The 12,400-nt window shown below is 41.0% G+C and overlaps 1 protein-coding gene across 7 annotated transcripts in view; it reads right to left on the bottom strand.

Moving 5' to 3' along the window:
• Nucleotides 1-463: 463 nt before the first annotated feature.
• The window catches only part of LOC135210824 (acylamino-acid-releasing enzyme-like), a 59,629-nt gene continuing 47,692 nt past the window's right edge, over nucleotides 464-12,400 (bottom strand). For 6 of the 7 annotated variants that reach the window (XM_064243696.1, XM_064243691.1, XM_064243694.1 and 3 more), the window contains 7 exons: nucleotides 5,759-5,922; nucleotides 4,735-4,879; nucleotides 3,873-4,104; nucleotides 3,354-3,444; nucleotides 2,638-2,717; nucleotides 1,390-1,599; nucleotides 464-740 (listed from right to left, as the gene is read on the bottom strand). In XM_064243696.1, coding sequence (XP_064099766.1) covers nucleotides 638-740; nucleotides 1,390-1,599; nucleotides 2,638-2,717; nucleotides 3,354-3,444; nucleotides 3,873-4,104; nucleotides 4,735-4,879; nucleotides 5,759-5,922 — 1,025 coding nt within the window. In that variant the 3' untranslated portion in view covers nucleotides 464-637. Of the gene's footprint in view, nucleotides 741-1,389; nucleotides 1,600-2,520; nucleotides 2,601-2,637; nucleotides 2,718-3,353; nucleotides 3,445-3,872; nucleotides 4,105-4,734; nucleotides 4,880-5,758; nucleotides 5,923-12,400 lie in introns of all 7 variants that reach the window. The other variant, XM_064243693.1, reaches the window with a different exon arrangement.

Raw genomic sequence — 12,400 nt, forward strand, 5'->3', positions numbered from 1 at the left:
AAAAAAAAATTCTAGAAAATTTTACTGCATATAACGTACTGTTTCATTACTTTACTCTCTTGATTTAACTTTTGAACACATTAATAATAGAAAAAATGTGAAAAGGGGGACTTTTTGGGTTGGCTGGAACGAATTATCCTCATTCCCTTTGTTTCTTATGGAGATATTTGTTTCATATTTTGAACAAATCATAAATACTTTGAACAGCCTTCTGGAACGGATTAAGTTCGAAGTATGTAGAGGTACTACTGTATTCACATGGAACAAGATCAGAGGGACCATTGACTTGAAATTCAAACTTCCAGGGAATATGGCGTTCGTTTGAAAGAAGTAACAGAAAATAATATGAAATACAGGAAGAGATCTGTGTATTAGAAAATGACCCAATGTATTAATTGTTACCAATGACACATTCCTATAACCTTACCTTACTGACAGTGAAAAAGGAAAATAAAATCAACAATTCTTCCAAAAACTCTTTTTTAGAAATTCAAATGGTACAAATAAAAAATTTTACATATCTATATGCATGATTTGGACTGTGTATAACGAACAATCAGAGCCCCCATTATATCTCTCCCATCTCCCCAAAAAAGGTAAATGAAAAGTCATTCAAGGTTCGAAAAATGAAAGCAAATTACTTCTGTCTGTACTTTTCAAACCAAAGGGCAGTGTGGATCATCCCATCCAGTTCCACATCCACTTTACTCAAAGGGTGGCAGTCATCATAGATGTGAAGTCTGAAAAGTAAGAAAACAAGTCAAAATGCAGTTAAATTAGATTCACGTAAGTCATATGTGGAGACCACAACCCTACCTTTGTAGTACTGATTACTGTGCAGTATTTGTACACTATCAACAATGATGAGGTACATTCTGACAAAAGAAAATATACAAACCAAATTCATGGGATGGTAAATACAAAGCCTACTTGATAATACAGTATCAGCAGCTTAAACACCCCAAAAGAATTAAGCTGTCTAGGATTTAAAACAGCTCTAACCGTTCTGTATTATAAGCGCATTATGAGCTTGCATTATAAAATACTTGTTATCGAAAATTACTGATTCTAATTGTTCCCCATCTGTTTTAAAAGAGTTTATCATTTACTAAGAACTGAATTTAGGCTTATATTCCTGTAGTTCCCTGGTCTATCCTTCGAAAAGTTCTTGAATACGTATTGGTACAATATCCTGAAGTTTCGAATTCTTCAGGTTTTTCCTTGCTTCAGGATTCTTTATAAACAGAGTTTGTTTTAGGTTAGGAACTATGTGGAATGTCAGTTAGCTGTAAGATATCTACATAAATATTCAAGTGCAGTTGTAATATACAATCTGTGTTACTTATTAGAGGGGCCAGACCCCTTACTAAAGAAATCATTTCAACTTACTTTGTTTCAACACCGCGAGCCAATAACATTTTGTGTAAGAAAATGCCACCAGCAGGAGGAACGCGCCTGTCGTTTTTACCGATGAGGAACAGCACTGGTGTTTTCAAGTTTTCAATATGCCTCGTAGGGGACATCTCAAACATCTTACCGAGAATTGCTGCATCAGGGATCTTTCCATGTGTGAATGGGAAGCCAGTTTCTACAAATGTCCTGAAAAAAGATAACTAAATGAATACTATAGTCCAGTATAAGGACACAAGACCTGTGAATATATGAGAATCATTGTGCATGCGCTGTGGAGAGTATTACAGGCCTTAAACACATCAACTGCTTCAGTTTTTACTAATGGGTTACTTTGATATGTAAACAGTTTAGAAATCTTTTTCAACTTCATCCAGGCCATTGTTTTTATGTCCCTCTCAAAACCAGCTTGACAATCCAGTGTCTCAAACATATTAAAAAGTTTCCTGTTTCTTTGAAGACTTGTCATTCCACAACAGAGACTTCCGCACTTTATGTTTTTGTAAAATTTTCATATCGCAATGTCCAACATTTCAGAGCAGACAAGAAGTTAAGACCACATGAATAAGTCTTGAGCTAGTGATTGTTGGCACAAGGTTAACTTAATAAACAATCTTATAAAAGCTGGTTGGTTGAAATATGCAATGTAAATTTTTCATCCATCTACTATCTAACCAGAATTCACCAAGCACATCCCCAACCTGTTTGAAATACAATTTTTTTACCATCTTAATGTCTTGTTGAAAAACTTATAAAATAAAATGAAACACTCAACCACTTTCTAATCATTATCTTATTCTTATACATATGGCTAAGATTGAAAAAAACTTAAGATTGTACTGAATACGAAACAAATATCAAAAGTTTAAAATTAAGAGACACAATTACTGTGTCATGTAATTTTGAAACAGGATGCCACACAAACTACACAACACTCACAACTACCATATAATTAACAGGATGCTACAAAGAAAATGATACACAGAAAACTAAAAAAAAGGGTTAAAAGAGAACACAACAACATAGTCTTGCATTATCATTTCACACAAAGATTACATGTTAAATCAAAAAACCTTTGTTAAGTAACTTAACATACCACAAAGTACTTACAAATCAGGATTATCCTTGTTGACTATAGCCGAGGGATAATCACAGGATGGGTTTCTACTGGCAATGGCACTATATGTACCCTAAGAAGACAGAACACAAATGTCAACACTCACTTACCAATCAGGAATATCTGTGACGTTAGCCATACCAGGGATATCTGTTACGGGATTCCTGGCTGAAACAGCCTTATAAGTCTCCTAGGTGAATGAAAAAAGGGGGATGTTATCAGTGTTAAAGAATAATATTACTATATTCTTACTGGGTACTCACATGAATAGATTTCTTGGAAAACTAAAATATAAAAATGCAATTTTACATGTGGAATACTACCAGTACCATTCCATTCTGCTAACATCACTTGATTCCTGGCATTAAAATGTACTACACACAGGTATCACCAATTTCCAAAGAAAAGTAAATGCAAGGGACTGAGGATATGATAAACTGCAACTTACAAATATTTCACCACTAAAATCACTATTTTATTTAGTGACATACCAAAACCAAATAATGAAGATTAAGATGATTTTAATAAAGAAAGTAATGTAGGTGTTCTTGGTTAACTCACCACTTGCATGGTCAATTTGTAACTCTCAACTTGTTGATATATCTTTGTAACTTATTGGACATGTCTTTCTCTGTTTCCTGTTTTATTGTCCACTTTGAGAGTTGACAGTCTTTAAGGGTTATTTCATATGAAAGCTCGTTCACTTTGAATAATTATAATCTCAAGAAAGCTCGTTCATTTTGAATAATAATAATCTGTAACTGACAAAAACCATTAATCTAGAAATCTCTATGAAAACAAGAGGTTGATAGATAGTTTTACTTACTGGATACTGTGCAGCCAATTGTGTAACTAAATAACCTCCATGTGAACCACCGCACAGGAATACTTGGTTAGGATCAAGGACATCCTTGAACCTGAAATAGTAGTGTAAAACAGGTATCATCATTTTTGTACCCTTCCAAGGGCAGGTTAATAGAAGTCATGACTACACAAATTACTCAAGATATAAACTGGATTAACAAGTAAGTTTTTATTTCATTATCAACTTCTACAAACTCCTCCATTTGATTAAAAGATTTGTCGTGCTGAAAACAAATGATAAAATAATGGTAGCTCTAGTCATGTAAACCGAGTGATATCTCTCAGGCAAATTGACAGAAGATAAAGCTAAATTAAATCTTAATATGAAGAATCTGATAAACTGGATGGGTGAGAAGACATGTCATCATTACTAATAACCTGTACAGTAATAGTTTAACCACGGAAATACAAAGTACCATAACTGTATACAATATTGGGAACTGAATTTGACAAGTAAGCGCAACTCTCTCCATACTCTTACCTCTCTAAACATAAAAGAGTGGCCTTGTGCACATCAGACACATCAACGGTTCCACAGTAGCCAGGCAGAGCATTCACCCCATCTTCTCCAAATCCTAGTGATCCACGGTAATTAGGAAAAACAATGGAATACCCTAGTTTCACAAAGAAAGCAGGTAATGCATTGTAGACATTGGTAGCAGTAGAGTGTGGCCCTCCATGGGGCCAGCATATCAAGGGTCTCTTTGGTTTGCCTACAAATAAAAAAAAAGGGCATACACCAGTTTGAATTTAGCTTGTAATTATTTACGTATTTTAACAATGACTAGCCACCTAAATTATCCAATACCCAATCTAAAAGTTGAAAAAGCTATTGAATGAACTTCAAAAGTGTTACTGTAATGATTAAACCTTACAAATCATAATTTTCCAAGCATGTTAATACTGTAGTAATGCTAAGTGTACAATTGACCAAAGTGATATTTCAGTAGGTGATAAAACATAAGAGTAATTTGTCAAAAGGCAGCAGTTATGGAAGTACAAACCCTAACCTGATGAAGGCTAATAAAACTATCAAATGAATGACTCGTGTTCTATCTTACTTGGCTGTTTACCAGTACGTAATCATTTGTTATTCAAGCATGGTAATGATAACATGATGCTTTTAACTGTACAGACTGATTGCTTGGGCATGTAATACAAGGAGCAATTAGTCAGAAAAATAGGATAGTAGCACGATGAAAACTTAAATGAAAATGCCAGAAACTCGTTAAGGTAGAAGATGACCTGGACAAGATCAGAAGTTTGGTAGAAAGTTCCCAAGACAGAAGAGTGGGAATAACTCATTTATTGCTAATTCTCTTACCAACCTGAAAAACACTTACCTTCTTGTAAAGAGACTGGACCGTAATATATGACTGAAATTGGTATATCAGAATACTTTGGATCAGGATGGGGAATGTCATTCACAAAGTCAAAATGACTGCGATAGTGAATGGGAATTCCATCAATTTCTCGTCGCTCAGTTACCTGTTAAAAGAGGAAATTTTTTTAGTAATGCAGTCTTCTCATTTTATAAACTTGTATTCTATATTGATAATACAAGTTTCTATACACACCAATTCATAGCTTGTAACTGTGGCACTTGCTAAGCCAGTTCCCTAATACGTCAAGTTCTTATCAGTGGTTCTTATTCTACTGTGTAGTCTCTACCTGACAGTGTGTAGAAGGCTGGAAAGCACTGACAGTGTGTAGAAGGCTGGAAAGCACTTTTCAAGAATACACAGTTTGTACTTGTAAGGGGGATAATGCCATCAGTGCACCTCATGCGGTGCACTGCAGGCATTACTTCACATTCTTTGCATGTCCCTTCAGCCCCCCTAGCTGCAACCCCTTACATTTCTTTTACTGTACCTCCATTCAAATTCTATTTCTTCCACCTTGCTTTCCAAAGTGCAACTGTGAGGTTTTCCTCCTGTTACACCTTTACAACCTCTTTGCTCTTAATATCTCTTGCAGCCTTCAGGTTGAATAGCCTGGATTCCAAAAGACCCATGAAGTATTGTAAACTGTACAAACTGCTGTGAGTTCACATCACCAAAGGATAAAAGAAATTTGGTATAATAACCTAAAGTAGACTAGCAACCTGATCCATGGACCCTAATTGTATGAGAGACTAGTGGATTCAGAATTGGTTTCCAACATATCATATGAACTGATGTCTTGTTTGTAATAATATATATTAAGTGCTTGCTTACTTTATTTATACTCATGCAGACATCAATATGACATTGGCCCTATTATGCAGTTTTTAACTAGATGACAAAGGATTGTGTGAAAAGAGCAAATAAAATAAAGACTAGTGTAGTAATAAAATGTTCAGACAATGGGCACAAAAATTTGACCTACCTCATTCAGTTTTATCTGTCTTTCCTGTCCTTCAGCAGGAATGTGTCCGAGGTATAATTGATTTGGACGATTTAGAAAAGAGGCATCCACCAGCAACCAGTCATTACATACATCTACCACAGAATAGCTACCAATGTGTGGTAACACTGTAATGGCACCAGTGTCTGTAAAGGACGCAAGGGACCATTACCATGTGTAATTTTATGTTACACATCAAAACATGCATATCTAAATACGTATAAGAAATGTTGCCTCATATTGTGTACAATTTGCTTAGTAATCAATTCAGAATACTATATCATTTTTGTTTATGTAATATGACTTTCTGTAGTACTTACTGTTTTGTCATCTTATCGTAAAATCAAACTTTGCTCAATAAACACTTCCAGCTCTAAAGTAAAACTTTGATGCCACTTAAAGACAAAGTCTGAAGTAAAACTATTTTATGGAGTTGGAAGACTTTTATAAGTCTCATCTCGTTTAGTCGTGCAATTATGTTTCTTGATTGTGGCATTTTTTGTAGTCTTTAAATCTTTGGCTTCATTTCTTGTATCAAACTTAAGTGAGCGCTGTTACACCTTGCTGTCCATCGACTATTTTTAAAACTTTAAGGATATGTATGTATACTTTAATGATTTACTTTCAAATTAATGAGCTTGAATTTTGACTGGTTTTCTCTGGTGTTTTGTAGATACTGCTAATGGATGTCAATGAAATAAAATTGGTGTGTGCTCCATCATCATTCCATCAACAATACGCTATCAAAATTCTAACTACTAAAAAAAATTTTACAAGTGAAACCATCAAAATTCTAACTCCACTTGAGAAACTTTACAAGTGAAACCATCAAAATTCTAACTCCACTTAAGAAACTTTACAAGTGAAACCATCAAAATTCTAACTCCACTTAAGAATTAACCTTACTAGTTCTGAAGTTCTGAAAAATTCATTCAAAAAATGTAAAATCAATAGTTATCATTACAGTACTGCATTCTATCTTTATTAACCCTTAAACGCCGACTGGACGTATTTTACGTCGACATTTTTTGTCTCTCGGGTGCCGACTGGACGTATTTTACGTCGACATACAAAAGTTTTTTTAAAAATTCGCGGAAAAATACTTTTAGGCCTACCAGCCGAAAACTCTTGAATCACGCGCCTTGGGGGATGCTGGGAGTTCACGGGAATCAAGGTGTTTTTTGTTTACAATCGTTACGCAGGCACGCAAGCGCGAATTTCTTTCTTGCCGCACTAAAAAGTATCTGTGACACATCTCGGAAATTATTTAGTCACTTTGACATAATTTTTTTACCATTTTAAATTAGCCGTTACATGGAGTATTATATATGAAAATGTGCGCATTTTTATGTAAAATACAACAAAAAAATACTCATGATTGTAGCTTTTATCAGTTCTGAGATATCTTCATATAAATAACGATAAGTGCCAAAATTTCAACCTTCGGTCAACTTTGACTCTACCAAAATGGTCGAAAAACGCAATTGTAAGCTAAAACTCTTATATTTTAGTAATATTCAATCATTTACCTTAATTTTGAAACTAATTGGAAGTCTCTAGCACAATATTTCGATTTTGGTGAATTTATGAAAAAACTTTTTCCTTACGTCCGCGGCGGTAACTCTTCCGAAAAAATCATACATAAGCGATTGTGGTAATGTTTGCACCATTTTAAATTAGCCGTTACATAAAGTTTTATATATGAAAATGTGCGCAATTTCATGCACAATACAACTAAAAACAACCCATGGTTGTAGCTTTTATCAATTTTGAAATATTTTCATATAAAAAATGATAAGTGACAAATTTTCAACCTTCGGTCAACTTTGACTCTACCGAAATGGACGAAAAATGCAATTGTAAGCTAAAACGCTTATATTCTAGTAATATTCAAGCATTTACCTTCATTTTGCAACAAATTGGAAGTCTCTAGCACAATATTTTGATTTATGGTGAATTTATAAAAAATATTACATTTTCTTTACGTCAGCGCGGTAACTCTTCCGAAAAAATCATGTGGTAATGTTTGCACCTTTTTTAAATTAGCCATTACATAAAGTTTTATTATATGAAAATGTGCGCAATTTCATGTATAATACAACAAAAATAGTTGAAGGTTGTAGCTTTTCTCATTTTGAAATATTTACATATAAATCACGATAAAATAGAAAAAAAACCACGTTCGGTCAAATTTGACTCTACCGAAATGGTCGAAAAACGCAATTGTAAGATAAAACTCTTACAGTCTAGTAATATTCAGTCATTTATCTTCATCGTGAAGCAAATTCGAAGTCTCTAGCACAATATTTAAATTTATGGTGAATTTTAAAAAAAACTTTCCTTCCCTCCGCGCCCGGATTCTCCGCCACAAATCTCCGAAATGCGTAAGTCCCATTCTCGGAATATTTGCTCAATTTCATATTAGGCATTTCATAGTTTTATATGAAAATGGTGCGCAATTTCATGTAGAATAAAACGAAAAATATTTGAAAGTTGTAGCTTTTCTTATTTCCGAAATAATTGCATATAAAATGACAATTTGTCCAAAATTGCATTTTCCTAACTATACAAACCTAGAGTCCTTTTAGAATAGGAAGGTACTAGCGGCAGCTGGATAGGTCGTAAGCTTTCGAACAAGGGGTTCGGTAGTTAACTGCTTGTCGACAGGCGCGCTTTCGCGCGCGACTGGGAGGTAAACAAATCACTTTTGCTTTTGGCCCAAGCAAAAACTGCAGAGTGAGGGGTGGCATGAGGTGGGGCTATGTGTAAAGGACCTCAGGTTTGTATAGTTAGGAAAAAATGCAATTTTTGGACAAATGTCATTTGTTCCGACACGGCATACAAACCTTCGGTCCTTTTACAATAGGAAGACTCACTTCTTGTGGGGGTGGAATCTGAGGTCTTTTGTGAACAGACTGGTGTTCGCCCAACCTTGGAAGCCTCCCTGGTCGTAAGAGCGAGGGAGGGATCCAAGCCTCTGTCCGATTGATCGGGGGTGTGCACCGCAGGATCAATGGTCAGACCTCTGGGACCGAGTACTAAGAGAGAGGCAAAAATGCGTAAAATCTCTTCGTACCAGCAATGTAAGAACTTGTTCCTGTACAGGAGCAAATATAAAGTCATGGGTTTGACTCTTGTAGGCATCCACTTCCCCCCCTTGTAGAAGGAAGTGGTGGATATTCTGCTCCTATCCTAGTGAAAAGGGGAATCGGATGTGGGGCTCTGTCATATAGCTCACCTGCATCTCGTCCTCATCCAGCGTAGTGACGACCATGGCCCTCTGCCCACAGGTAGAGGGGGAGGAAAAGATGGGAAGAGAGAGCCAGTCACTCACTCACTCACACATCCATCCACACAGTCACACCAGGACTCTGATGCTGTTCAGCCTGCGAGGGTCTGGGTTAGCTACACAACTTGTTGAGCATCCACCACGGGTCCCAAGGAAAAGGTATCCAAGGACCTGTGGGCAATATCCCGAAGGTAGAAGGACGTAAAGGTAGGTCTGGTTAGACCAGACCCCTGCCTTCAGGACCTGCGCCACGGAGAAGTTCTTACGAAACGCCAACGATGGGCCAATACTTCTGACTTCGTGAGCTCTCGGACGGGACGTACGGATGTCGTCACTACCATCAGCCTCATACGCCCTCTGATGACCTCACGCAGCCAGAATGAAAGAGTGTTCTTGGATACTTCTTTCTTGGTGACCCCGGTGCTAACGAAGAGGCGTCGACACTCAGGCCTGAGGTGTCGAGTTCTCTTCAGATAGCGCCGTAGCGCCCTCACAGGACAAAGCAGCATCTCATCCGCCAAAACATATCGGTGAAGTCCAATAGGGAGGGAATCGTGAATTGACTCGAACCTGTCGTCAGGGACCGACGGTTTTCTGAGTCTTCGCAACGAAGTTCGGGACGAAATCGAGCGTCACGGATCCCCATCCCACCTGGAGTGGTCGTACATCATAGGAAAGACCATGAAGTTCCCCTACTCTCTTCGTCGATGCCAGGGCCAGCAACGAGAGGGTCTTGAGGGTCAGATCCCTGTCTGACGACTCCCGGAGTGGCTCGAACGGTGTTCGAGTCAGACTCCTAAGGACGAGAGTCACGTCCCCAACGCAGGGGGCCTGAGTTCCCTGGGTGGGCAAGACCTTTCGAAGCTCCTCATAAGCAAGGAGATCTCGAACGAGTTCGAGATGTCCAACCCCCTCAGTTTCAGGACGAGCGCCAAGGCGGCTCTGTATCCTTTGACTGTGGGGACTGAGAGGAGCTTCTCTCGGCGAAGAAAAACGAGGAAATCCGCTACCTGCTGAAGAGTGGCTCTGAGAGGAGATAAGACCCCGTCTACGACACCAACCACAGAAGACGGCCCACTTCCCTGGTACACAGCTGCAGAGGACTGACGGACGTTTCCAGCCATCTCTGTTGCTGCGCTACGAGAAAAGCCTCTCGTTCGCAAGAGATGGTGGATAACAGCCAGCCGTGAAGACGTAGGGACTGGACTGCTCGGTGGTTACCGCTCGACGTGTGGCTGGGCGGAGAAGGTTGTGCCAAGGGGGAATCTCTCTCGTTCTCCTGCGAGAAGAGAGCCAGCAGGTCCGGATACCAAATGGCCTGTGGACATTTGGGAGCCACCAGGATCATCCTGAGATTCGGGGTGACCAGTGCTCGACTGATCACCTTGCGAATCAGGCTGAACGAAAGGGAAAGGCATAGGCGAAGAGGTTGTCCCACGGGTGTTGTAAGAGCGTCCTCTGCAGCTTGCCCATGGGTCCGGCACGCCGAGAAGAACACCTGGAGCTTCCTGTTGTGCCGGGTGGCGAACAGATCCACGACTGGTCGCCCCCATCACAGGTCGAAGAGCCTTTCCGCCACGTCCTGGTGTAGAGACCATTCGGTCCCTATCACCTGATCCCGACGGCTGAGCGTGTCTGCTACTACATTCCTCTTCCCTGGAATGTAGCGTGCCGACAGCTCTATTGAGTGTGCCTGAGCCCACTCGTGCACCTGCCGAGTCAACTGGTACAACGGGAGAGACACTAGGCCCCCCTGTTTGTTGACGTAAGCCACCACCGTGGTGTTGTCGCACATCAACACCACTGAGTGTCCCATCAAGCGGTCTGAAACTCTTGGAGAGCGAGAAACGCTGCCTTGAGTCCAGTACATTGATGTGAAGGTGCTTGTCGTTCTCGTCCCACACTCCTGAAGTCAGCAACTCCTCCAGGTGTGCGCCCCCACCCATCCCTCGGTCGATGCGTCTGAGAACAGCTGCATGTCCAGGGGGGGGAGTGCGGAGAGGCACTCCTCTTAAGAGGTTCCTGTCGTCCAGCCACCAGGCTAGGTCTGCCTCACCTCCTGTGTCAGTGACACTGGAAAGCTTGGGGGAATCCGTCGCCTGCGACCAAACTCTTCCTTTTAGTCTCCAATGAAGAGACCGCAGGTGAAGACGCCCGTGAGGGACTAACTTCTCGAGTGACGACAGGTGTCCGAATCAGACTTGCCATCGCTGAGCTACCTGTTCCTGCCGAGACAGGAAACTGGTTGGCTGCCTCCCCTGAATCTGCTGATCCGCGAGGTCTGCGGGGAAGACTCGCCCTGCTACCGTGTCGATCAGCATACCCAGGTACTTCATCCTCTGCTTGGGCTCGAGATCGGACTTCTCGAAGTTGAACACCACGATCCCCCAGATCGTGAACAGAACTCGAGCAGTCGATCCCTGTCCTGTAGCAACTGCGAGCGGGAGCTCGCCAGGACTAACCAATCGTCGAGATACCTCATCAGACGTATCCCGTGCGAATGGGCCCAAACAGACACCAGAGTGAACACTCGCGTGAACACCTGTGGGGCGGTTGAGAGACCGAAGCACAGTGCCCTGAACTGGTACACCGTCCCGTCGAGGATGAAGCGGAGGTACTTTCTGGAGGACTGATGAATGGGTATTGGTTTAAATACGCATCCTTCAAGTCCACTGAAAGCATGAAATCGTTCTCCCTGATGGAGTCGAGCACTGAGCGTGCCGTTCTCCATCGTGAAACCGGGTCTGGCGAACAAACCGGTTCAGGGGAGAGAGATCTATCACCGGGCGCAGCCTCCCGTAGACTTTTTCCACCAGGAAGAGTCGACTGTAAAAGCCCGGTGACTGATCCGTGACGATCTCTACAGCTCTTCTTGCTCAGCATGGTCTTGATCTCCTGTCTCAGTGCTACGTCCTTCGATGACCCTGGAACGTACGACTGCTGTTGGGACCGGGTTGGAGGTGAGGGGTGGTGGCCGAGATTCGAAGGGTAATAGATATCCCTCCCGAAGGACATTCTACAATCCAGGTCTCGGCGCCGTAGCGCTGCCAAGTTGCCCAATAACTGGAAAAAAACCAGCACCCCCCACTTCCGGCAGCAGGTGAGGGGGAACGCCGTCCCTAGCGTTTCCCCCCCTTTCTTCGACTTCTTCCCAGAGCCTCCACGGGATGAGGAGGGCTGGGAGGAGGGCTGGTTACGGCTCCCCTTGCCAGAAGTCGTGAAGAAGACAGAGTCATTCCCGGGGGCTTTTCGACGCAGCAACCGTCCTTAGCCGACCGAGGAAGCGCTAGCCGAGCTCTTAGACTTGGCCGCAGTCGAGGTTGCCCAGAAGCCTT

The sequence above is a fragment of the Macrobrachium nipponense genome, chromosome 4, assembly GCF_015104395.2.
Source record: "Macrobrachium nipponense isolate FS-2020 chromosome 4, ASM1510439v2, whole genome shotgun sequence".
Classification (NCBI taxonomy): Eukaryota; Metazoa; Arthropoda; class Malacostraca; order Decapoda; family Palaemonidae; genus Macrobrachium; species Macrobrachium nipponense.